Here is a 25,614-nt window from a genome sequence, read left to right on the forward strand (position 1 = left end):
AAAAATACATTAAGGTTGTGCTACACTGCATAGCAGGCTACTGTACACTGAACCAATGTGCTTGGCCATAGCAGTGGAGCCGCTGTCAAAATACTGTAACATCCCCTGTTATTCTTTGAGTAGAATGTCAATAACCCAAGCTGGGAGCCCACTGCATTGAAGCTGTTTTAACGCATGTTGCCGCCTCCATCGTTGGTGAACCGGAAACGTCCGGTACAATGAGAGGCCTTTAAACAAGGGCAGGTGAAGCAAGGCAAAGACACACAAGGTTAAAATTTACCTATCAAGGTTTTATTATACAAAAGCTCAATACAGGCACACAAACTAATCTGTATTCCAAGACAGGCTAACTAGAAATGTCTACTAGAAGGGGCAACACTGGATCTTAAACTCATATTAAATAAACAAACCAGAGATCATAAAAACAAGATACAAATATAGATTAAAGTGTATTCAAACTGTGTTTCAAAACATTATATATTTGCTTGTTTTTATAGTCATGTTTTAAAGGAATAGAGATTTTTTTGAAGAAAATAAACAAGCAGGAGTTATACAATTGATCCTTTTGAAGCAAAATAACAAGAGTGCGACCATGAATGTCTCTACGGAAACTCTTTTGGTAAGCCATCTAAACTGAAAGTTTGGCTGAAAGAATTTTTAACTTTTGCATTGCTGTACAGACTTTACAGTGGAAGGGTCTATATTCCAGGACTGTCCCGGCCAATCTGGGACATCTGGTCACCCTAGGCTAGTATGCCACAGCATTATAAACACACTGCGAGACGATATGCAATATCTGTAGTGATTTAACTATATGATTCCATCTGTGACTGATCAACAAGTGATTGCAATATACAAGGTGGAAAGGCAGGGCCCACATACCAATCCGTCCCATGAAGTTTCTCGGTGGCCCTGTGTATGTGACCTGCGACAATTAAGCATTTTAACGAGAAATGCATTCATTAACGACTTCATCGACTCAATTTCAAAGCATTACCAAATTGATTTAATTAACACATTTCGTTTACAAATCACTTGTTACTATCCCGCAAGTTCGACACAACACTGTTTATTTTTTTTGTTTTGTTTGTTTGTTTGTTTTGTTTTTAATCCTGCCCATGGACTTTTATTATCGCTGAATACAAACAATGTCGTACTGAGTCCAAACAGTGGATTCAGACGCACCCTTTCCTAAAACAGCGCGTTCCGCTGCTACACATTCTCCTATTGGCTGATTTTTTTGTTTTGTTTTATTATTTTTATTTATTTATTCAATCAGCCTCCATTTTTAATGGAAAAAATATCTCCTTCATACAACTTTTTGGTTAACTGACGTGCACGCTAGAAGTCCTCACCACTCAATCAAAAAAGGAATCAGGAAGCGAGTTTTAGGAAGCACTTGCACACAGAGAAAGAAAAAAAAAAAAGTAGTTTAAAATTAAAAACGCCATAATCCACCCACTGATAACACACTGACCCGACCTGAGTCCAAACTACAATACACAAACTAAAACCGACCAGACCCGAACGACACTGATACACATGCTCCATTGGCCATCCGACCCACCATTGCACTGTGTGTCGGGCTCGGGTCGGGTAGCAAGGATCTAGTCTGAGGTGCCTTTGTGACTAAGCAGTCTTTTCATTTATGAACTACTGTCTTCAAATTGCATGACCTCCTTTTTCACCTCTAGAGGGAGCCAAACGCAGATTCTTCCTTTTTTTTTTTTTTTTTTGCCTATAGATCGGAGGTTTAATTAATTAATTTAATAACTAAGCTCATGCTTGGAACAAAGACCTGGACTGGAAGGGCCAATCTGGGTTGCTGCAAATCAGAATGATTGCCTTTTTCAATTCTGAATAAATAATATAGTACAATATTATGCATTATATATTGAACAAAAGCTCTCAGATTGGCTAAGGCAGGCAATCCATGCTTTATCCATCACAGCAATTGTATGCAATCTGCATAGTTAAAAATGTTTAGGTTTTCTGAGATGTGCAATAAAACTCAGACGTATGAAACAGAAAGTTTTTTGGGTTACGACATATGATTTAGATTTAGAAACTGAAATATCATTACATTAAAGCAACATTTAAAAGTGCACAATCCTAAACAGAACTAACTGGAAATGAGATTTCATGGAAAATGAGATCCCCACCCCCCAGATCTTACCAGAATACTTTAATATGCAGGGTAATCACATCTGATCTACAAAGACTTCGGCTGGGCGACTCCAAGGAAGGGGGGAGCTTTATGTCTGCACTCTTTTCCAAGCCTCACTGATGGCGCTGGACAGTCCTTAGGGTCAGATTTACAGTTTTTGTTTTGTTTCAAGATTTGTACGTGCAGTTTGTATATAATTACGTTGTGTACTGTTTTCATTAGTTTTTCCTTTTTGTGCCAGAATTAAACCAACTGTTTTAATTGTCACTATATATATATATATATATATATATATATATATATATATATATATATATATATTATATATATATATATATATATATTTGCTGAAAACTAATATCTATTACATCAAATGAGATCTCTTCTCACTCAGATCATGGACGTGGGCTCAGCAACAGGGATTTATCCTTGTGAGGGGGAGCTGGCATGTGTGCGTGCTTTTGAGGCTGCTTCTAGTTCCGGTCTCCTGCCTGTTATTTTACCAGATCAGTCAGCTTCTCCTGATTCTTTCTCCGACTCCCAATCCAAATTACCAGTGACATCATGCAACTCATTCAGTCTCTCTGCACCCCAGTCTCTTCAGTCACGACCGCCTGGATATGCTTGAAAACTGGAACGCTCGCTTAGAAAGTGGCTTGAGGTGCAGATCCACCTAATTCTTTCTGTCACTGGATTGAGATAATGGGGTGATCTGTATTGAGATAATGGGGTGACCTGGATTGAGATAATGGGCTGAACCTGAATTGTGAGTAATGGGTGACCCCTGACCTGGATTGAGATAATGGGCTGAACCTGAATTGTATTTTGGGCAGTTTGCTGTGTCTTCATCAATGGATAGTTTCAGTTTTTCAATAGTATGGCTGATAGCACTATTAAATTCTTCTGTAACATCATTCAAGTGAACCAAAAGATGATTAGCATACAATCTGCAGTAATGTAGCATTTCAATGTGAAATGTCATGTCCACAAGCATCAGATGTAACTGCTAAACTTCCTATCTACTCAAATTACATTTTTCAGATGGAAAAGTATCTGTGCTATTTAAAACAAACAAAAAAAAAAGATTTAAAAAAACATTTGCCAGGTACATTTCTAGTTTGAAAAATGTTCTCACGGGCAACATAGTAGGAATTTTACAATTCAGGTACCGTGGGAAAGCCTTTCTATTGTAGAGATAATTCATTATCTTAAGAAGGCAGTGTGCTCCAGTGGTTAAAGTCCAGCGCTTGTAACCAAACAGATCACCGGTTCAAATCCCACCTCTGCCATTGACTCACTGTGTGACCCTGAACAAGTCACTTAACCTCCTTGTGCTCCATCCTGCAGATGAGATGTTAAATCAATGTCCTATTATAAGTGACTCTGCATATAATGCACAGTTCACAGCCTAGCTTTGGTGATGGTGGTCCACTATGAAAGGTGCTATATAAAAATACAGATGTTATTTATAAACACTGTTTTTCAGTTAGGAAAAACATGTGATATACTATTTATTAAAACATACTAGACAACACTACTACAATATACATATTTTACACTACATTCTTTTAGTGCAAGCATTTTCCCATTGAACATGGATCACCATCTGTGCAGAACTGCTGGTCTAAACAGGAGTCAGACAGCTAGACAGCACAGGTCTGATCAAAGTGTTAGGGGAAAAGGCGATGTTTAAAAATACTTTAAATACTTTTCCTCCTGCATGGTTGTAAAAAGATAAAACCAACATTTTTTTCTTTTTTTCCCCCCCACTTTCTGTATACCTCAGAGGAGATTCAAGCCTCTCTGCTTATGAAGTCCATTTAATCTGGCTTTGAATCTCCTTCGGCAGCACAAGGAACAAATCTGTGTTTAATTTTCTACTCATCTGCCTTTTTAGTTTGAAAAGAGAAGCATCAGGTCCGTGCCTACTAGCTGACCGAGAATGTGCAGCGACAATCTGCAGACAACACTCTACATTCTCGTGCAGCTAGTCGGGTTGACTACAATAGAGTCCCTAGCCTTTCCATATTATCAGTCAGCTTGCTTTGAAAAGCCCAGCTATTGTACTCCTCATGAATACATTACGCTAAACCAGTTTGTAGCCAGTAAGCTGAGCAAACAAAGCTTTCAGAACTTGCCCTTGCATCCCTGAGTTTGTGCCAGTCAAATGTTGATTGATTTTCAGATCCTGCTTTTAATATTAGATTTTCTTATCATCCCCTTCAGGGAATACAATACCTGGCATTGGGAATATATGGAGGCAGTAAACCACCAGGGTGATTAAGAAAGGTCCTAATAAAAGTATCCTAGAAATAGCAAGCAGTATGGGGATCCCGAGAGCCAGAAGAAGAAACTGAGAAAAGAAGAATTGCAAGAAAGAAAGTTAAGAAAATAAGAATTGCAACAAGGTGGAAATCTCTGACTGAACCATTACTGTTCATGGCAGCACTGGTTTGGAACTGTGTTGTGATAATATATTGTGTGGAGTTGAATAATTGTAATGCTAACAGCCCCCTGAAGTCACAAGTAGCCTGTTAAAATATTTTATGGAAGGTTTTAGTGGTTTTACCTAGTGCACAGTTGTAGGTGTTTTTAGAATAGGTTTTGTATGGAGATAATGTGCAACGTGATTGAAAGGGGGGAGTTTGCAAATAGTCAGATAAAAATAAGTTGTATTTGATTATCTAAGTTTCCTGTAAGAAAGAAATCATTATTTTACTTGCCTGTTTGTGTGGCTCCTGTACACATTCTTTGGGAAGGACTGGTTGGTCTGTACAAAATCCAACACAACCTGCAGGCAAAGAGTTATAAAGACAACTATAAAAAACACATACTTACCTGGAATGAACAGTATAAGAAAGAGAACCCTGACAAGAGACCCAGTGAGCTGTGACATCTGTTTGCATTCAGACTCCCTCAAGGCTGGTTACAACAGCAGTTCACATTTATGGGATAACTCCCGTGGCAAAATATATCTGATTTGGCACTGATTTCTCATTCTACGAAATCAACTTTTTGCACATATAAAAAGGGCTGCTAACCACAGACAATTGTCTCCTCACTATAACGTGTAACCTCCCTGGTGATGTGATTATTGTTGACTTCCATACTCTCCCTTAAAGTTAACTGCTTGGACTTTTGGCTTATGGTTGAGTTGGTGGTGCTGGGCCTAAGAGAGGGGCTTTGAATGCCTTGAGTCTGAGAATGCAGAGAGCTAGGCCAAGAAATAATTTTTAGAAAAGAGGTCACACTTGAATCAGGACTGTCTTCAAAAGATTCAGCATTGGTACTGCTGTGCTTCCCAACCCCAACAGCCCTTCAGGGTGCTTTTAAAACACTCTTTGCTGGGGGCACACTTTTGTATGTAGCCTCAACTAGCACTGGCTTTTCCTACATTATCCTTTCTGACAGAACAGATTCACTAATCGTGGTATGTCTTCCTTTCCCCTGACAAAATCCATTACACAGGAAATTTAAGATTATTGTAAAGTTAAATGTGTAGGGATGCCTGTGTAGAGACAAAAAATCCCCACTGATTTACCATTTTTGCTTTATAGATATTCAATCTTTTCATCTATTACTTGTTCCTACTTCTGACTCCTTAACTGCTACCTGCAGTAAACACACTTATTCGAAAATGAAACTTCAATGAAAAAAAAAAAAAAACTGTTCTACTGATCCCCATCTATCCAAACAAGTCAGTTACCTTAACAACAAATTCAAGCCCATCTCAAACTTCCTGAGTGCAAACAAGCTGATGACATAGGAAAAAAAACAAGTTTTGTAACTATACGGTTCGATTCCCACAATCATTTAGTAACAAGGTGAAACTTTTCAGCTCGATCTTTGAGTCAATGTTGGAACACTTGTTCCAACATTGGGGCCAATCAAATCGAAAGGAGCTTGTTCCAACATTCAGTGGGGCCAATCATGTTGCGAGGAGCTTGTTCCAACATTCACAGGCGGCCAATCAAATCGCGAGCCTGTTCCAACATTTGTTTCAGCATTGTAAGGGGCGGCCATTAAAAAATACTGTTATTCTGAACTGCTTGCAGAGCCAGAGAGGTGAGTTTTGACATTTGGGCAGTATTTTATTAATATGAAAATGATATTTTTCCAACTTTTTAAGCATGTCGACGTATAACCCGTCTTTTACTGTATTCGTGTATTTTTTTTGACGAATAACAAGACTATATTGCCACGAATTAGTATGATTTAATGGTAGCGTAACAGTAAATCTACTCGACTTTTTTATTTTATTTATTATTTTAATTGTTATTATTGTATTACTATGAATTATTAATACATATTTTTTAAACGAGTATTGTGCTTTGTGTTCATTTATTTAATACATATTTTTAAACGAGTGATTTTGCTTTTAACTCACACGAAATATACAAGAATATTTCTTTTGTTTTTGTTAGCGCGTGTATTGGTGGGCTTTCTGTGTTTACGTTTAGCTACGCATATTTAGTCGAGCTAAAGCGCTTATCATTCATTAATGTAATTGCTCTTGATGTATTGCAACGTTTATAATATATATATATATATATAATATATATATATATATATATATATATATATATATATACTATATATATATATATATAATAATAATAATACAGCCCACCCCCCCCAGACACACTCTTTGAAAAACCCTTACGCTCTTTACCATTGCGTTGATTAACAAACTCAACTAATTGTTTGAGTTGTCTGATCACTCAGTTCACAGAAATGAGTTTCAAAGCTTATCGCAACAGGGGAATATCGCTCACATTTTAGCGTAACATCGATGACTTTATCCAAATAAGTAGTTCACTTAATTACAAGTGTAATTAAATTACAAGGAACATTTGAAGCTTGTAAAAAAGTGGACACCCACTTTCAACACCTGAGGAGCGATCAGCCCAGTCAGCTTGATGGGATGTTTTTGTATTATCCATGATTAATTCCTAGGATTGTTTATTTGTGCAGGTTTGATTCTTACACAATTCATTACACATACAGACATGTACCTCTTCAAGTTGTATACATATTTGTCCTAAAAGACATGCCTTTAATTTTCAATCATGCAAATGTACTGAGCAGTGCTGTTCTTGTAGCCTGTGATCTCCTGTGGTGTGAATTTACTGCATTTTTCATGTCTGGTTTCTCTTTTTTTATGCACGGACGTGTAAAGTATGTATCAATAAAATAAGTTCTTATTTTTCTAAGCACATTGTGTCGCTTCATTTCATTTGAAAAAAATAATTATCATAGAAAGGAATTAGCAATATGTCATTTTCTATAAAAATTATCTCTATCCAAGGGTTTTCCATATTGTTATTGATGTTTTAATATGTATTTAGAAACATGTGCATTTTCTATTTGCTGCACTGTGTTATTATATTTTCTATATATGCCCTATTAGGGTTTGGTATACAGTCACTATAAATTTGTGTTTTTATTGTTGTTTTTATGTTTTTGTGCACATATGCAACAACAATTATTACAGTTATTAGTAGCGCTAATTGTGATGGAATTTGTGTGTCGGGCGCCGGCGGGGGATCGAACACGGGTCTCTGCGCTTGTGGGGCCGGAGTCCTGCCGCTGTGCTGGCTGGTTGCCGCTCCGACAAGTAGGCGACCACCGCTGGAGGGGGGTTCCCGGGCCCTGGTAGTATCTCTAGCTCGAGCTGAAGGATAATTTCGTCGTCAGCTCGATTTTTGAGTCAATGTTGGAACACTTGTTCCAGCACTGGGGCCAGTCAAATCGAAAGGAGCTTGTTCCAGCATTCAGTGGAGCCAATCATGTTGCGAAGAGCTTGTTCCAATATTCACAGACGACCAATCAAATCGTGAGCCTGTTCCAACATTTGTTTCAGCATTGTAAGGGGCGGCGATTAAAACAGCAGTTATTCTGCACTGCTTGCGGAGCTAGAGAGGTGAGTTTTGACATTTGGGCAGTATTTTATTAATATGAAAATGCTATTTTTCCAACTTATTAAGTATGTCGACGTATATCCCGTCTTTTACTGTAGTCGTGTTTTTTTTTTTTTTTTTTTTGACGAATAACAAGACTATATTGCCACGAATTAGTAATATTTAATAAGATGTCACCCGTGAATTCCCCGGTCTGTAGACTAATATTAAGTATTATTTTTCCCATGGTAGCGTAACAGTAAATCTACTCGACTTTTTTATTTTATTTATTATTTTAATTTTTATTATTAATATTACTATGAATTATTAATACATATTTTTTAAACGAGTATTGTGCTTTGTGTTCATTTATGCACTACATTCTCGTAGCGAAAATACGTTTCTTTCATCGGAGTATTCCTTTTGTTACGAATTATCGTCTGTATTGGTCTTTTAATGTTTAGCTGTTATTTTTTAAAAAAGAAAACAAAAATAGCAATACGCTGCAACTTTTGTTGAGAGAAAACCATGAACGTTTATTAATGTATTTCTTTTGTTTTTGTTAGCGCGTGTATTGGTGGGCTTTCTGTGTTTACGTTTAGCTACGCATATTTAGTCGAGCTAAAGCGCTTATCATTCATTAATGTAATTGCTCTTGATGTATTGCAACGTTTATCATAACACTGTTTATATATATATATATATATATATATATATATATATATATATATATATGTGTGTGTGTGTGTGTGTGTGTGTGTGTGTGTGTGTGTGTGTGTGTGTGTGTGTGTGTGTGTATATGTATATATATATATATATATATATATATATATATATATATATATATATTATATATATATATATATATAATATACATTTTTTCCTGTAATACAGACACTTTTTGGGACCCAAATGGTACGCAACTAATTGTTTGAGTTGTCTTTCCTTCACAGAACTGAGTCAAAACTTTATCCAAAGGTAAAGTGCCTCCTTTATAGCGAGTAGAAAATAAATTGTAGCTACTGCAATTACAAGTGAATTAAAAGTACTTGAAGCATGTAACAAAATAGCTAGGAGATGAGCTTCATCAAGTTCTGCCATATGTGTTCTTCATCATCATAATAAGTAATAACGTGTAAAATTTGCATTATTCATACCTGTATTCCAGTAATCGACAATGGACAGAGTTCTTCAGAGGGTGACGGGGTCCAAGGAGCTTCTGCTGAAGCCCTCCCCCGAAGCTGCCAGTGTCTCAGCCGCCATTAAGACGGGCACTGTCCGTTTCACAGTCAGGACGGCAGAAGAGGTCCGGAGGGATGCGGTGGCCCACGTCGTGTCGGAGGGAGCCGACCCCGGGAACACCATGCTGGTACTCGCCCAGAGTACCATGCAGTTCGGTAAGTACCGGGGTCAAACCTTCCGGTGGCTCCTGGGCAACGACGTGGGCTACGCCGTGTCTCTGGTGGCCAGTCACCAGAGGGAGCGGGAGGGAGACAGCTCCACGTCACCCCTCATGGCCAACAAGGACGCACTTACCAGCTACACCTGTGCTTTGCCTGACTTTGCCTCGGCTGTCAGGGACCGGAGAGCACAGGACGTAGCCCGGCTGCGCTCCTCCCAGCCTGGTCAGGAGGACCTGCGCCTTGTGGCCTTCGGGGTGCACAAGGACGTCACCTGGAGGGACCTGTACGAGGCTACGGACAAGGAGAGGAGAGGGTTTGTATAGAATAATGATTTTTTTATTTTTATTATGTCACCAAAAACTACAAATAGACACACACACATAACACTCTGTGTATTATGTCTCGTAGGTACGTCAAATGGATCCGGCAGCAGACACCCCGACCTGGAACGCAGATGGAGGCGCTCCAGAAATACTTTCTGCGGCGAGACCAGGAGGCCCAGGCCCAGGCCCAGTCCCAGGCCCAGACCCTGACCCTGTCCCTTCTCGCGCGACCTGGGACCTCAGCTCCATCCCCGACTCCTGTGCTCTCGTCGCTGCCACCACCGAGCGCCCGCCATCTGCGTTCGGAAGCGCTGGAGGTTGGGCCTCCTGCACCTTCAGCTCGAGGAAAGTATAATGCTTAATTTGCTGTACACCAAGACCGGGCAGCTCACGAAGGAAGACGTGACGCTGCCGGTCTACCGCTGCGCGCACGGGTCCACTTCCTTGGAGTCTTTCCATCTTCACCTCAACCGCTTCATCCCAGGTATCCCAGGACCAACAACAAGCAAAGTGTATCGTGTCCTTTTGGCGGTCGTGTCGTGGGAGCCCATTCGGAGTGTGTTTTCATTACCAGAGTGTCCATTTTTCTTGTGTTTTTCAGGTACCAGTGCAAGCGCCATGCACTTTCAGGCGTACCTGCTGGAGGGGCTGGTGAGGTGGAACGAGGACCGCGGCGCAGCTGCAGTGGAGGGCCCGGGACAGATCCTGCACAGCTACAGTGGCTCCCTGCAGCATGCCCTCACCGATTGAGCCAGAAGCTGCTCGGCTGCAATCTAAGGATTTCACCAAGCCCGGAGAGTATACAGGTATGTAACAGCATTTACTTGTTAAGCATTTACTGCTTGTCAACTGCTTGCAACTGTAACTACGAAAACACTACAGCTGCTTACACTTTTTTTGGTTTTGTTTTCTTTCTGTATCTGCAGAAGAGCTCATCGGGGTTGAGTACCTGTACTCTCAAACAGGCTTTGTGCTGCAGGCCGTTGACTTGGACCCGGACGCTCCGGACGAGGCTGCAGACGAGGACCCGGACGTCAAGGACGAGGGGTTTGAGGATGACACGGGCGAACAAGTCGAGGACCCCACCATCCCCGGCCTCATTGACCCGCTGGCAGTGCCGTCCGCTCCCCGAGTCTCGGTCGCTCCGGTCCCGTCGGCAGTCCAGTCCGGTCCGGTTGACGTTTTGTAGACTGCGTTACCCCGGAAACGCCAGCGCTCGGCGCAGGGAGTCTCCTCAGGCTCTCGCTCCTACAGGTTCAGCTGTGAGAGATCCTGAGGTGAGCAGAAGGCGTAGATGTTCGTCTCCCTTTCTGCGTACTGTTACACATAAGCCACAATCTACGCCAACACGGCTCTAAGTTTGGTTTTCTTTCTGTGTTTTCAGGAGTCATGTGGTCCCGATGGTGTCCCCAGGTACCAGCACGTCCAGCTCCTGGCCAGCAGTCTGGTGAGCCTGCGTGAGTTGGCCTGTCTGACGGAGGAGAAAGTAGATGAGCTCATGGAGCTGTGGTGTCTCCTCCCCGAAGGAGATAAGCAGCGCCTCGTCTACCCTGCCCGTCACCAGGACAGGCTGATTCAGGGGCAATTTAAGGCCACGAAGAGCGCAAGCTCTTTCACCCCGGGCACGGACAGCCTGAAACGGTAATTTTGTGTATCTTTTAATCTCATTACAATAGTAACCAACAAACAAACCCATAAAATGTAAACATGTTCATATTGCTACTAAAACTTTTTTTATTACTATTATTTATTTATTAATTTTTTTGCTTGTTTGCGGGTGCCTGCTCGGACAGCGCTCGGGACCTGCCCAGTGGCCGCAGACGAGCCGGGTCGTAGAGGCCGTTTGCATCCAGCTCTGCTGCCTCCATCCGTCCTCCACCAGGTCTGCAGGTGCGAGGACTTCCCGGTGGGCGGCTGTCCTCGGACTACGTCCAAGTCCGAGAGCTGGTGCTGGGCAACCCGAGGCTAATGGAGAAGACCACCCTCCAGCTGTTCGAGTTGAACCAGCACACCCTGTCTCAATGGTAAGGTTCGGCTCTTGTCTGGATACTCATGACATTACACCACAAAGCATAATGGCGACATGTGCATTAAGAATGACCACATCTCACTCACCATAAAATTTGAGGTTAAAGGCTGAAAGAAAAAATGCACAATATCTACACAACTATCACAAACTAGTGACTGTGTTTTTGCTGTACCAGAAAACTGCAATTTTGTGCATTTGCTGGGTTTCAGGCACAACAAACTCCAGAAGGGGCAGGAGTGGGCTGTCCATCTCCAGGGGGTGCAGCCCCCTAGCGCCAGCGCAGTGGGCCCAGAGCCTCAACCCCAGCCGCGCCCGCTGCTACGAGAGGCGCCGACGTACGCCCACCTGCAGTACGTCTTTTTGAGCCCCCCCGAACGCCGTGGGTCTGGTGAAACAGAGGAACCGCCAGTGTATCACAAAACACTGCCTGGCACATAGGGACGACTTGAAAGTATGTTTATTTTTTATTTTTCCTAAATAACAAAAATAAAAATATGGAACGCTTCACGAATTTGCGTGTCATCCTTGCGCAGGGGCCATGCTAATCTTCTCTGTATCGTTCCAATTTTAGTATATGTGCTGCCGAAGCGAGCACGAATATACCCTGAGAACAGGCGCTGTATATACAGTGACACACTACCAAGCCCTGCAGCTGTGGTGGAGCAGTTATCATGATTCCTGTGATCAATAATAGTGTGCTTTGATGTGCACTCCTACATACACACTCAACAAAACACAGTCTGATTACATTGCTTTACTTTACATTACTTTGCACCCCCCACCCTCTGTACCCCCAAAAAACACTTTTCCAGAGCCATTTGTAGTTCTGTGCACGAGAGGTTGCTGGGAGTTATGCAGACTAGGACTTCCCCTTGTTACGAGTGCAACAGCAGTGCAACAGCAGTGCGGCCGAGTCTAGTTCCCATCAGAGGGGCGTGGTTTCAAATGAGGGGCTGCTGTAATTCGATACATTTCCTCATGCTTCAGATGGCTCGGCTTGCCGTTCAAAGCCCCTAGGTGCAGCAGCAGCTCGTCAGTTGAAAGCAGACCCTCGTCCCTCCCCTAAGCCCTTCTCCTTCCCTAGTAGTGCTGTACTGGTTTACAGAAACTTAAACCAAAGTAAAATAAAACTGAAGTATGAAAAAAACTAACAACTGATCTAACAGCAAAACTGCAAACCGCTTCTAGTAAAACGCTTTAACATGAGGACAGCAAACTAAATATCTGCATTACCTTCAAGAAGATTGTTAGATCTTAACTTGTATTGTTATCCAAATGTTTAACTGCTGTTGGAACATTAATGTGTTAATTTTTATTTCACAGATCAGCCCGGAGGTAAAAGATCATCAGTGTGTGAGAAACTGACATGTAAACCTCGCCAGTGCTTTAAAACTGAAACCTATTCCAGGCGTTTCAGAAAAACATCCTAACAGTGGCAGCCTGTCTCCCAGTGGCCATTGTTACATTTTAACAACATGTCTCTTCATTGTGTGCATAATGGATTCAATCCCCATTCGTTCAGCCCCACACTCTGAAAGCCATCTGGGAACCACACTGTGATTCTACAGTAGTAAATCACACCTGTTAGATCTGCCAGACTCTGGGATGTTTACTGCAAGTAACTTTTTTGTTTGTTAGCTACCTCCATGGCCATTAATGGGCAGTCAATGTAGTTACTCCATACCGGTTTGCACTAATAAAAGAGAAACCTGAAAATTCTCCAGGCAATAGAGAAGAAAACGTCGCCTCGGTGACTTCTGACCCAGAGCCGCAGCTTTCTTTCCACATGAAAGGCGATGAAGGATCCTGCCGCCTTTCTGCTCTGCTTTAAATCAATCAGCTTCTAAAAGCAGGCAATGCACAGAGACAGAGAGGGGAAGGGGGAAGAAGAAACTGCCTTCTGTTAACCTTGTTACCTTAGCGCAGGAATCTCCTTCTCACCTTGACAGCATGCTGAGGAAGTGGCTGCTTGTGTGCTTCCTCTCATCTCAGAAGTTCCATGGAGAAGCCTCGAGTTCAGCAGTGAGGACGGGGTCATTGTTTTAAAAGAGGACAGGTAGAGAGGTGCATCCTGAAACAGACTGGGAACACTGCTTTCAATTGACTTTGTAGCATTTTTTATAAATGGATATTCTTCCCCAAGAGTTACTATTTGCCCATTCGAGTCAGTACAAAACACACTGCATTGTGAAGAAAGTGCAACTACAAAAGCTGACTTTGTAATGGTTTACCTTTATAAAATTTGACCATAGTAAAATTGCAGTCATTTAGCAGTTTTATTTCCCATTTTTTCCCCCATGGTTATACTATGCATTTACCATTGTTTACCATGGTTTAAAATATGTTTACCATGGTTTAAAAGCTGTTTACTGTGGTTTAAAAGCTGTTTACTGTGTGCTGGCCATTTGTACAAACTGTCCTTGTGAAACACCCTGATTCAGGCATGTGTCCTCCTGAGATAATCATTCATTTGGACTAACACATAAGCAGTGTACAAACTGGCCTCTAACCCCGTGCAGCAGAGTGGCACTCTGGAAGAGCGCTGCCCCATAACTCAGAGCTTGATGGATTCAACCATCCTCTGCTCATTTTCTTTTCTTTTTTGGTGTAAGTGGAGGAGTTTCAGTTGAGGAATTAACATTGCTGGTGTACCAGGGTGGAGGCTGTGCACGAACCGTAACCGCAAGCGTCTTAAAGAAGAATAAAATCAAAGTTCTGGAATGGCCTAGTCAAAGTCCTGAGCTAAATCCAATTGAGAATCTTTGGTCTCAGTTGAAGAAGGCTGTGCACAAGAGAAGTCTTGTGAATTTGAATGAACTGGAACAATTTTGCATTGAAGAATGGTCAAAAATCACTAAAGAATCATGTTAAAAGCCAATTGACAAATATCCTAAACATTTAAAAGAGGTTATTATTGCTGAAGATGCCTCAACTGGGTATTAATTTCCTTGTCAGAGTGTGAATACTTTTGAATTAGCATTTTCGGAGTTTTGCAAAAAAATTACTGAAATAAATACTCCTATATTGACTTATAGGTAATAGCAGCAATCATCCTATGCCTGACCCTTTTATACTCTCTAATAAAGTTAACCTACAATCAAGCATTTTCTAGACTTTTCTAGAATTAGGTTCTGCATGATCATATTGAAATTTGTAGCACCTTCTAGACAATACTATATTAGCATCAAAGGATATGAATACTTTCAATTGAGCATTTTTGGAGTTTTGTGAAAACATTGCTGAAATAAATTATTCTAGACATCTATTTCTTGTAACTTGTTCTCCTCACCCGCAAAAGCAAAACTTTAGCTACAAAAGATTTATCCTATAATTCTTTGTTTTCAAGAAATTTCTAGAAATTATAGATTTCCATTGGGTTATGTAAACTTTTGACTGTAACTATAAATATAAGTGTGACAGTGAAAGGGGTGGCTTTACGGTCTGCAGCTAGCAGCAGGAATAACAGATTCAGAAGTCAGAATGTGCAGGTCAGAGCCCTTTCTGAGCACATTTATTATTTCAAAAATAAATCAAACAAACAAAAATACAAATCAAAAATCACCCAAGCTAAAGCGATCTGGCTGCACTAACACCCAGCGCCCAGCCTGGCTTGTACTCCTAACTTAACCCTGGACTGTCTCCACTCTCCTCTTTTACACAATGCGGCCAGGCTTAATTCCAATCAGTTAGAACCTGACCACATTCTGCACATGTTTTCCATGTTCCCCTCCAATCAGGACAGACTAACCAGTCCAGCCACATTCTCACATGGCAACCACACATACAGACACACAGTATACAAATGTGCATGTGCGGGGCGTCAGCCACAGTGACATACAAGCAGGTGGATGAGTGGACAAACAGACACCTGCTTTATCTTCAGAATCTGATATTATCAGTAACGTGTACAAATAATGTTAATACCAAGTTTCATGACAATTAGACAGCAGGTTCTCCAGATATAAGCAAAACCTTCGGCTGTGGCCAAAAGCTTTGCATCACTCTATAGAATTAACACATTTTGCTTCATAAAGTCGAATGAAACCTGCTGAATAATGTTGTTAACAGATTGTTCTTCATTGGGTGGCTCTGTTGAAGAGAAGCAGTGGGTGGAAAAACTAGGGGTGAGTGTGCTGCACATTCAATTCTAGTGCTTTGAAAAATCATACTGATGACATCACAATAGAAACCAAATCTCGCTGTCTGAACTACTTGTATCTCCAATATTATCACAATGAGGCATGATGTGTCTTTCTTTTCAGTGCAAGTAATTAGCTTGGCAAAGGCTATGCCTTCATTCATTCTCAGCTGCTTCCGTCTGCTTATTCTTTCTCGGCTTGACTTGGCAATAAAGAGCAGTAAGCATAATTGTAGCTAATGAAATTGTACACTTCTATTTGTTATAATATTTGTTTGCGAGCCATGCTTTTAGATTACACCATGTAACAAATTTTATTTATTTTTTTGTTCCTGGGTAGTAAGCGTTTTTTCCTAATTGCTTATGCCTCAAAAGTATAGAAAATGGCTATTATTCCCCACAAACTTTGCTTTTGTGACCAGTACAGTGATATTTCAAAATATCACTATTTCCAATGGGAAAACGGGCAAATGTGTGTCTTCGTTCACATAAAGTCAGAAAAAAACAACATATGAATCCAAATTAACATGTATTTATACTAAAGTAATACAAAAATGACTAAAAAATTTTTAGAAGTGAGTAGTTTTACGAGATTTACGATTATACTCTAAATACAGTATAGTCGTAAATCTCGAAAAACTACTCACTTCTAAAATTTTTTTAGTCATTTTTGTATTCACAGTGCCACTCTGCTGCACGGGGTTAGAGGCCAGTTTGTACACTGCTTATGTGTTAGTCCAAATGAATGATTATCTCAGGAGGACACATGCCTGAATCAGGGTGTTTCACAAGGACAGTTTGTACAAATGGCCAGCACACAGTAAATTCCAGTTCATTCAAATTCACAAGACTTCTCTTGTGCACAGCCTTCTTCAACTGAGACCAAAGATTCTCAATTGGATTTAGCTCAGGACTTTGACTAGGCCATTCCAGAACTTTGATTTTATTCTTCTTTAAGACGCTTGCGGTTACGGTTCGTGCACAGCCTCCACCCTGGTACACCAGCAATGTTAATTCCTCAACTGAAACTCCTCCACTTACACCAAAAAAGAAAAGAAAATGAGCAGAGGATGGTTGAATCCATCAAGCTCTGAGTTATGGGGCAGCGCTCTTCCAGAGTGCCACTCTGCTGCACGGGGTTAGAGGCCAGTTTGTACACTGCTTATGTGTTAGTCCAAATGAATGATTATCTCAGGAGGACACATGCCTGAATCAGGGTGTTTCACAAGGACAGTTTGTACAAATGGCCAGCACACAGTAAACAGCTTTTAAACCACAGTAAACAGCTTTTAAACCATGGTAAACATATTTTAAACCATGGTAAACAATGGTAAATGCATAGTATAACCATGGGGGAAAAAATGGGAAATAAAACTGCTAAATGACTGCAATTTTACTATGGTCAAATTTTATAAAGGTAAACCATTACAAAGTCAGCTTTTGTAGTTGCACTTTCTTCACAATGCAGTGTGTTTTGTACTGACTCGAATGGGCAAATAGTAACTCTTGGGGAAGAATATCCATTTATAAAAAATGCTACAAAGTCAATTGAAAGCAGTGTTCCCAGTCTGTTTCAGGATGCACCTCTCTACCTGTCCTCTTTTAAAACAATGACCCCGTCCTCACTGCTGAACTCGAGGCTTCTCCATGGAACTTCTGAGATGAGAGGAAGCACACAAGCAGCCACTTCCTCAGCATGCTGTCAAGGTGAGAAGGAGATTCCTGCGCTAAGGTAACAAGGTTAACAGAAGGCAGTTTCTTCTTCCCCCTTCCCCTCTCTGTCTCTGTGCATTGCCTGCTTTTAGAAGCTGATTGATTTAAAGCAGAGCAGAAAGGCGGCAGGATCCTTCATCGCCTTTCATGTGGAAAGAAAGCTGCGGCTCTGGGTCAGAAGTCACCGAGGCGACGTTTTCTTCTCTATTGCCTGGAGAATTTTCAGGTTTCTCTTTTATTAGTGCAAACCGGTATGGAGTAACTACATTGACTGCCCATTAATGGCCATGGAGGTAGCTAACAAACAAAAAAGTTACTTGCAGTAAACATCCCAGAGTCTGGCAGATCTAACAGGTGTGATTTACTACTGTAGAATCACAGTGTGGTTCCCAGATGGCTTTCAGAGTGTGGGGCTGAACGAATGGGGATTGAATCCATTATGCACACAATGAAGAGACATGTTGTTAAAATGTAACAATGGCCACTGGGAGACAGGCTGCCACTGTTAGGATGTTTTTCTGAAACGCCTGGAATAGGTTTCAGTTTTAAAGCACTGGCGAGGTTTACATGTCAGTTTCTCACACACTGATGATCTTTTACCTCCGGGCTGATCTGTGAAATAAAAATTAACACATTAATGTTCCAACAGCAGTTAAACATTTGGATAACAATACAAGTTAAGATCTAACAATCTTCTTGAAGGTAATGCAGATATTTAGTTTGCTGTCCTCATGTTAAAGCGTTTTACTAGAAGCGGTTTGCAGTTTTGCTGTTAGATCAGTTGTTAGTTTTTTTCATACTTCAGTTTTATTTTACTTTGGTTTAAGTTTCTGTAAACCAGTACAGCACTACTAGGGAAGGAGAAGGGCTTAGGGGAGGGACGAGGGTCTGCTTTCAACTGACGAGCTGCTGCTGCACCTAGGGGCTTTGAACGGCAAGCCGAGCCATCTGAAGCATGAGGAAATGTATCGAATTACAGCAGCCCCTCATTTGAAACCACGCCCCTCTGATGGGAACTAGACTCGGCCGCACTGCTGTTGCACTGCTGTTGCACTCGTAACAAGGGGAAGTCCTAGTCTGCATAACTCCCAGCAACCTCTCGTGCACAGAACTACAAATGGCTCTGGAAAAGTGTTTTTTGGGGGTACAGAGGGTGGGGGGTGCAAAGTAATGTAAAGTAAAGCAATGTAATCAGACTGTGTTTTGTTGAGTGTGTATGTAGGAGTGCACATCAAAGCACACTATTATTGATCACAGGAATCATGATAACTGCTCCACCACAGCTGCAGGGCTTGGTAGTGTGTCACTGTATATACAGCGCCTGTTCTCAGGGTATATTCGTGCTCGCTTCGGCAGCACATATACTAAAATTGGAACGATACAGAGAAGATTAGCATGGCCCCTGCGCAAGGATGACACGCAAATTCGTGAAGCGTTCCATATTTTTATTTTTGTTATTTAGGAAAAATAAAAAATAAACATACTTTCAAGTCGTCCCTATGTGCCAGGCAGTGTTTTGTGATACACTGGCGGTTCCTCTGTTTCACCAGACCCACGGCGTTCGGGGGGGCTCAAAAAGACGTACTGCAGGTGGGCGTACGTCGGCGCCTCTCGTAGCAGCGGGCGCGGCTGGGGTTGAGGCTCTGGGCCCACTGCGCTGGCGCTAGGGGGCTGCACCCCCTGGAGATGGACAGCCCACTCCTGCCCCTTCTGGAGTTTGTTGTGCCTGAAACCCAGCAAATGCACAAAATTGCAGTTTTCTGGTACAGCAAAAACACAGTCACTAGTTTGTGATAGTTGTGTAGATATTGTGCATTTTTTCTTTCAGCCTTTAACCTCAAATTTTATGGTGAGTGAGATGTGGTCATTCTTAATGCACATGTCGCCATTATGCTTTGTGGTGTAATGTCATGAGTATCCAGACAAGAGCCGAACCTTACCATTGAGACAGGGTGTGCTGGTTCAACTCGAACAGCTGGAGGGTGGTCTTCTCCATTAGCCTCGGGTTGCCCAGCACCAGCTCTCGGACTTGGACGTAGTCCCTGAGGACAGCCGCCCACCGGGAAGTCCTCGCACCTGCAGACCTGGTGGAGGACGGATGGAGGCGGCAGAGCTGGATGCAAACGGCCTCTACGACCCGGCTCGTCTGCGGCCACTGGGCAGGTCCCGAGCGCTGTCCGAGCAGGCACCCGCAAACAAGCAAAAAAATTAATAAATAAATAATAGTAATAAAAAAAGTTTTAGTAGCAATATGAACATGTTTACATTTTATGGGTTTGTTTGTTGGTTACTATTGTAATGAGATTAAAAGATACACAAAATTACCGTTTCAGGCTGTCCGTGCCCGGGGTGAAAGAGCTTGCGCTCTTCGTGGCCTTAAATTGCCCCTGAATCAGCCTGTCCTGGTGACGGGCAGGGTAGACGAGGCGCTGCTTATCTCCTTCGGGGAGGAGACACCACAGCTCCATGAGCTCATCTACTTTCTCCTCCGTCAGACAGGCCAACTCACGCAGGCTCACCAGACTGCTGGCCAGGAGCTGGACGTGCTGGTACCTGGGGACACCATCGGGACCACATGACTCCTGAAAACACAGAAAGAAAACCAAACTTAGAGCCGTGTTGGCGTAGATTGTGGCTTATGTGTAACAGTACGCAGAAAGGGAGACGAACATCTACGCCTTCTGCTCACCTCAGGATCTCTCACAGCTGAACCTGTAGGAGCGAGAGCCTGAGGAGACTCCCTGCGCCGAGCGCTGGCGTTTCCGGGGTAACGCAGTCTACAAAACGTCAACCGGACCGGACTGGACTGCCGACGGGACCGGAGCGACCGAGACTCGGGGAGCGGACGGCACTGCCAGCGGGTCAATGAGGCCGGGGATGGTGGGGTCCTCGACTTGTTCGCCCGTGTCATCCTCAAACCCCTCGTCCTTGACGTCCGGGTCCTCGTCTGCAGCCTCGTCCGGAGCGTCCGGGTCCAAGTCAACGGCCTGCAGCACAAAGCCTGTTTGAGAGTACAGGTACTCAACCCCGATGAGCTCTTCTGCAGATACAGAAAGAAAACAAAACCAAAAAAAGTGTAAGCAGCTGTAGTGTTTTCGTAGTTACAGTTGCAAGCAGTTGACAAGCAGTAAATGCTTAACAAGTAAATGCTGTTACATACCTGTATACTCTCCGGGCTTGGTGAAATCCTTAGATTGCAGCCGAGCAGCTTCTGGCTCAATCGGTGAGGGCATGCTGCAGGGAGCCACTGTAGCTGTGCAGGATCTGTCCCGGGCCCTCCACTGCAGCTACGCCGCGGTCCTCGTTCCACCTCACCAGCCCCTCCAGCAGGTACGCCTGAAAGTGCATGGCGCTTGCACTGGTACCTGAAAAACACAAGAAAAATGGACACTCTGGTAATGAAAACACACTCCGAATGGGCTCCCACGACACGACCGCCAAAAGGACACGATACACTTTGCTTGTTGTTGGTCCTGGGATACCTGGGATGAAGCGGTTGAGGTGAAGATGGAAAGACTCCAAGGAAGTGGACCCGTGCGCGCAGCGGTAGACCGGCAGCGTCACGTCTTCCTTCGTGAGCTGCCCGGTCTTGGTGTACAGCAAATTAAGCATTATACTTTCCTCGAGCTGAAGGTGCAGGAGGCCCGACCTCCAGCGTGTCCGAACGCAGATGGCGGGCACTCAGTGGTGGCGGCGACGAGAGCACAGGAGTCGGGGATGGCGCTGAGGTCCCAGGTCGTGCGAGAAGGGTCAGGGTCAGGGTCTGGGCCTGGGCCTGCGGCTGGGCCTCCTGGTCTCGCCGCAGAAAGTATTTCTGGAGCGCCTCCATCTGCGTTCCAGGTCGGGGTGTCTGCCGTCGGATCCATTTGACGTACCTACGAGACATAATACACAGAGTGTTATGTGTGTGTGTCTATTTGTAGTTTTTGGTGACATAATAAAAATAAAAAAATCATTATTCTATACAAACCCTCTCCTCTCCTTGTCCATAGCCTCGTACAGGTCCCTCCAGGTGACGTCCTTGAGCACTCCGAAGGCCACAAGGCGCAGGTCCTCCTGACCAGGCTGGGAGGAGCGCAGCCGGGCTACGTCCTGTGCTCTCCGGTCCCTGACAGCCGAGGCAAAGTCAGGCAAAGCACAGGTGTAGCTGGTAAGTGCATCCTTGTTGGCCATGAGGGGTGACGTGGAGCTGTCTCCCTCCCGCTCCCTCTGGTGACTGGCCACCAGAGACACGGCGTAGCCCACGTCGTTGCCCAGGAGCCACCGGAAGGTTTGACCCCGGTACTTACCGAACTGCATGGTACTCTGGGCGAGTACCAGCATGGTGTTCCCGGGGTCGGCTCCCTCCGACACGACGTGGGCCACCGCATTCCTCCGGACCTCTTCTGCCGTCCTGACTGTGAAACGGACAGTGCCTGTCTTAATGGCGGCTGAGACACTGGCAGCTTCGGGGGAGGGCTTCAGCAGAAGCTCCTTGGACCCCGTCACCCTCTGAAGAACTCTGTCCATTGTCGATTACTGGAATACAGGTATGAATAATGCAAATTTTACATGTTATTACTTATTATGATGATGAAGAACACATATGGCAGAACTTGATGAAGCTCATCTCCTAGCTATTTTGTTACATGCTTCAAGTACTTTTAATTCACTTGTAATTGCAGTAGCTACAATTTATTTTATACTCGCTATAAAGGAGGCACTTTACCTTTGGATAAAGTTTTGACTCAGTTCTGTGAAGGAAAGACAACTCAAACAATTAGTTGCGTACCATTTGGGTCCCAAAAAGTGTCTGTATTACAGGAAAATTGTATATATATATATATATATATATATATATATATATATATATATATATATATATATATATATATATATACACACACACACACACACACACACACACACACACACACACACACACATATATATATAATATATATATATATATATATATATATATATATATATATATTATATAAACAGTGTTATGATAAACGTTGCAATACATCAAGAGCAATTACATTAATGAATGATAAGCGCTTTAGCTCGACTAAATATGCGTAGCTAAACGTAAACACAGAAAGCCCACCAATACACGCGCTAACAAAAACAAAAGAAATACATTAATAAACGTTCATGGTTTTCTCTCAACAAAAGTTGCAGCGTATTGCTATTTTTGTTTTCTTTTTTAAAAAATAACAGCTAAACATTAAAAGACCAATACAGACGATAATTCGTAACAAAAGGAATACTCCGATGAAAGAAACGTATTTTCGCTACGAGAATGTAGTGCATAAATGAACACAAAGCACAATACTCGTTTAAAAAATATGTATTAATAATTCACAGTAATATTAATAATAAAAATTAAAATAATAAATAAAATGTAAAAAAAAAGTCGAGTAGATTTACTGTTACGCTACCATGGGAAAAATAATACTTAATATTAGTCTACAGACCGGGGAATTCACGGGTGACATCTTATTAAATATTACTAATTCGTGGCAATATAGTCTTGTTATTCGTCAAAAAAAAAAAAAAAAACACGACTACAGTAAAAGACGGGATATACGTCGACATACTTAATAAGTTGGAAAAATAGCATTTTCATATTAATAAAATACTGCCCGAATATCAAAATTCACCTTTCTGGCTCTGCAAGCAGTTCAGAATAAATGCTGTTTTAATCGCCGCCCCTTACAATGTTGAAACAAATGTTGGAACAGGCTCGCGATTTGATTGGTCGTCTGTGAATATTGGAACAAGCTCTTCGCAACATGATCGTCTGTGAATATTGGAACAAGCTCTTCGCAACATGATTGGCTCCACTGAATGCTGGAACAAGCTCCTTTCGATTTGACTGGCCCCAGTGCTGGAACAAGTGTTCCAACATTGACTCAAAGATCGAGCTGACGACGAAATTATCCTTCAGCCTTAATCCTTAATCACCCTGGTGGTTTACTGCCTCCATATATTCCCAATGCCAGGTATTGTATTCCCTGAAGGGGATGATAAGAAAATCTAATATTAAAAGCAGGATCTGAAAATCAATCAACATTTGACTGGCACAAACTCAGGGATGCAAGGGCAAGTTCTGAAAGCTTTGTTTGCTCAGCTTACTGGCTACAAACTGGTTTAGCGTAATGTATTCATGAGGAGTACAATAGCTGGGCTTTTCAAAGCAAGCTGACTGATAATATGGAAAGGCTAGGGACTCTATTGTAGTCAACCCGACTAGCTGCACGAGAATGTAGAGTGTTGTCTGCAGATTGTCGCTGCACATTCTCGGTCAGCTAGTAGGCACGGACCTGATGCTTCTCTTTTCAAACTAAAAAGGCAGATGAGTAGAAAATTAAACACAGATTTGTTCCTTGTGCTGCCGAAGGAGATTCAAAGCCAGATTAAATGGACTTCATAAGCAGAGAGGCTTGAATCTCCTCTGAGGTATACAGAAAGTGGGGGGGAAAAAAAGAAAAAAATGTTGGTTTTATCTTTTTACAACCATGCAGGAGGAAAAGTATTTAAGAAAGTATTTTTAAACATCGCCTTTTCCCCTAACACTTTGATCAGACCTGTGCTGTCTAGCTGTCTGACTCCTGTTTAGACCAGCAGTTCTGCACAGATGGTGATCCATGTTCAATGGGAAAATGCTTGCACTAAAAGAATGTAGTGTAAAATATGTATATTGTAGTAGTGTTGTCTAGTATGTTTTAATAAATAGTATATCACATGTTTTTCCTAACTGAAAAACAGTGTTTATAAATAACATCTGTATTTTTATATAGCACCTTTCATAGTGGACCACCATCACAAAGCTAGGCTGTGAACTGTGCATTAGATGCAGAGTCACTTATAATAGGACATTGATTTAACATCTTGTCTGCAGGATGGAGAACAAGGAGGTTAAGTGACTTGTTCAGGGTCACACAGTGAGTCAGCGGTGGGATTTGAACCTGTGACTGTTTAGTTACAAGCGCTGGACTTTAACCACTGGAGCACACTGCCTTCTTAAGATAATGAATTATCTCTACAATAGAAAGGCTTTCCCACGGTACCTGAATTGTAAAATTCCTACTATGTTGCCCGTGAGAACATTTTTCAAACTAGAAATGTACCTGGCAAATGTTTTTTTAAATCTTTTTTTTTTTTTGTTTTAAATAGCACAGATACTTTTCCATCTGAAAAATGTAATTTGAGTAGATAGGAAGTTTAGCAGTTACATCTGATGCTTGTGGACATGACATTTCACATTGAAATGCTACATTACTGCAGATTGTATGCTAATCATCTTTTGGTTCACTTGAATGATGTTACAGAAGAATTTAATAGTGCTATCAGCCATACTATTGAAAAACTGAAACTATCCATTGATGAAGACACAGCAAACTGCCCAAAATACAATTCAGGTTCAGCCCATTATCTCAATCCAGGTCACCCCATTATCTCAATACAGATCACCCCATTATCTCAATCCAGGTCACCCCATTATCTCAATACAGATCACCCCATTATCTCAATCCAGTGACAGAAAGAATTAGGTGGATCTGCACCTCAAGCCACTTTCTAAGCGAGCGTTCCAGTTTTCAAGCATATCCAGGCGGTCGTGACTGAAGAGACTGGGGTGCAGAGAGACTGAATGAGTTGCATGATGTCACTGGTAATTTGGATTGGGAGTCGGAGAAAGAATCAGGAGAAGCTGACTGATCTGGTAAAATAACAGGCAGGAGACCGGAACTAGAAGCAGCCTCAAAAGCACGCACACATGCCAGCTCCCCCTCACAAGGATAAATCCCTGTTGCTGAGCCCACGTCCATGAGTAGAAGAGATCTCTTTTGATGTAAGTAAGATTAGTTTATTTCAGAAAATTATATATATATATATATATATATATATATATATATATATATATATATATATATATATATATATATATATATA

The 25,614-nt window shown here is 42.1% G+C and overlaps 2 protein-coding genes and 2 non-coding genes across 4 annotated transcripts; 2 read left to right on the forward strand and 2 right to left on the reverse strand.

The window, feature by feature from the left end:
* The first annotated feature begins 9,229 nt into the window (after positions 1–9,229).
* LOC121299804 lies at positions 9,230–10,248 on the forward strand. Its single transcript, XM_041227894.1, has 2 exons — positions 9,230–9,783; positions 9,879–10,248. The coding sequence occupies exons 1-2, from the start codon at positions 9,245–9,247 to the stop codon at positions 10,153–10,155; spliced, it is 816 nt and encodes a 271-aa protein (XP_041083828.1). The 5' UTR covers positions 9,230–9,244; the 3' UTR covers positions 10,156–10,248.
* Positions 10,249–12,310: 2,062 nt separating this feature from the next.
* Positions 12,311–12,417, reverse strand: LOC121300407. The gene has a single exon (XR_005947532.1). It is a non-coding gene; the product is annotated as a U6 spliceosomal RNA (small nuclear RNA).
* Positions 12,418–19,013: 6,596 nt separating this feature from the next.
* Positions 19,014–19,120, forward strand: LOC121300408. Its single transcript, XR_005947533.1, has one exon. It is a non-coding gene; the product is annotated as a U6 spliceosomal RNA (small nuclear RNA).
* A 1,859-nt stretch (positions 19,121–20,979) lies between these two features.
* On the reverse strand, positions 20,980–22,305 carry LOC121299805. The gene is made up of 2 exons (XM_041227895.1): positions 21,644–22,305; positions 20,980–21,548 (listed from the first exon to the last, which is right to left on the reverse strand). Exons 1-2 carry the CDS (start codon positions 22,180–22,182, stop codon positions 21,278–21,280), a joined length of 810 nt encoding a protein of 269 aa, XP_041083829.1. The 5' UTR covers positions 22,183–22,305; the 3' UTR covers positions 20,980–21,277.
* Between the last annotated feature and the right edge of the window lie 3,309 nt (positions 22,306–25,614).

The sequence above is a fragment of the Polyodon spathula genome, chromosome 25 (assembly GCF_017654505.1).
Source record: "Polyodon spathula isolate WHYD16114869_AA chromosome 25, ASM1765450v1, whole genome shotgun sequence".
Classification (NCBI taxonomy): domain Eukaryota; kingdom Metazoa; phylum Chordata; class Actinopteri; order Acipenseriformes; family Polyodontidae; genus Polyodon; species Polyodon spathula.

Bases quoted from the DNA above. Each gene is read 5' to 3' on its own strand.
- LOC121299804 (XM_041227894.1), top strand. From the start codon at position 9,245: ATGGACAGAGTTCTTCAGAGGGTGACGGGGTCCAAGGAGCTTCTGCTG. The intron at 9,784-9,878 runs GTTTGTATAGAA...TATGTCTCGTAG, and splicing joins ACGGACAAGGAGAGGAGAGG to GTACGTCAAATGGATCCGGC.
- LOC121299805 (XM_041227895.1), bottom strand. From the start codon at position 22,182: ATGGACAGAGTTCTTCAGAGGGTGACGGGGTCCAAGGAGCTTCTGCTG. The intron at 21,549-21,643 runs GTTTGTATAGAA...TATGTCTCGTAG, and splicing joins ATGGACAAGGAGAGGAGAGG to GTACGTCAAATGGATCCGAC.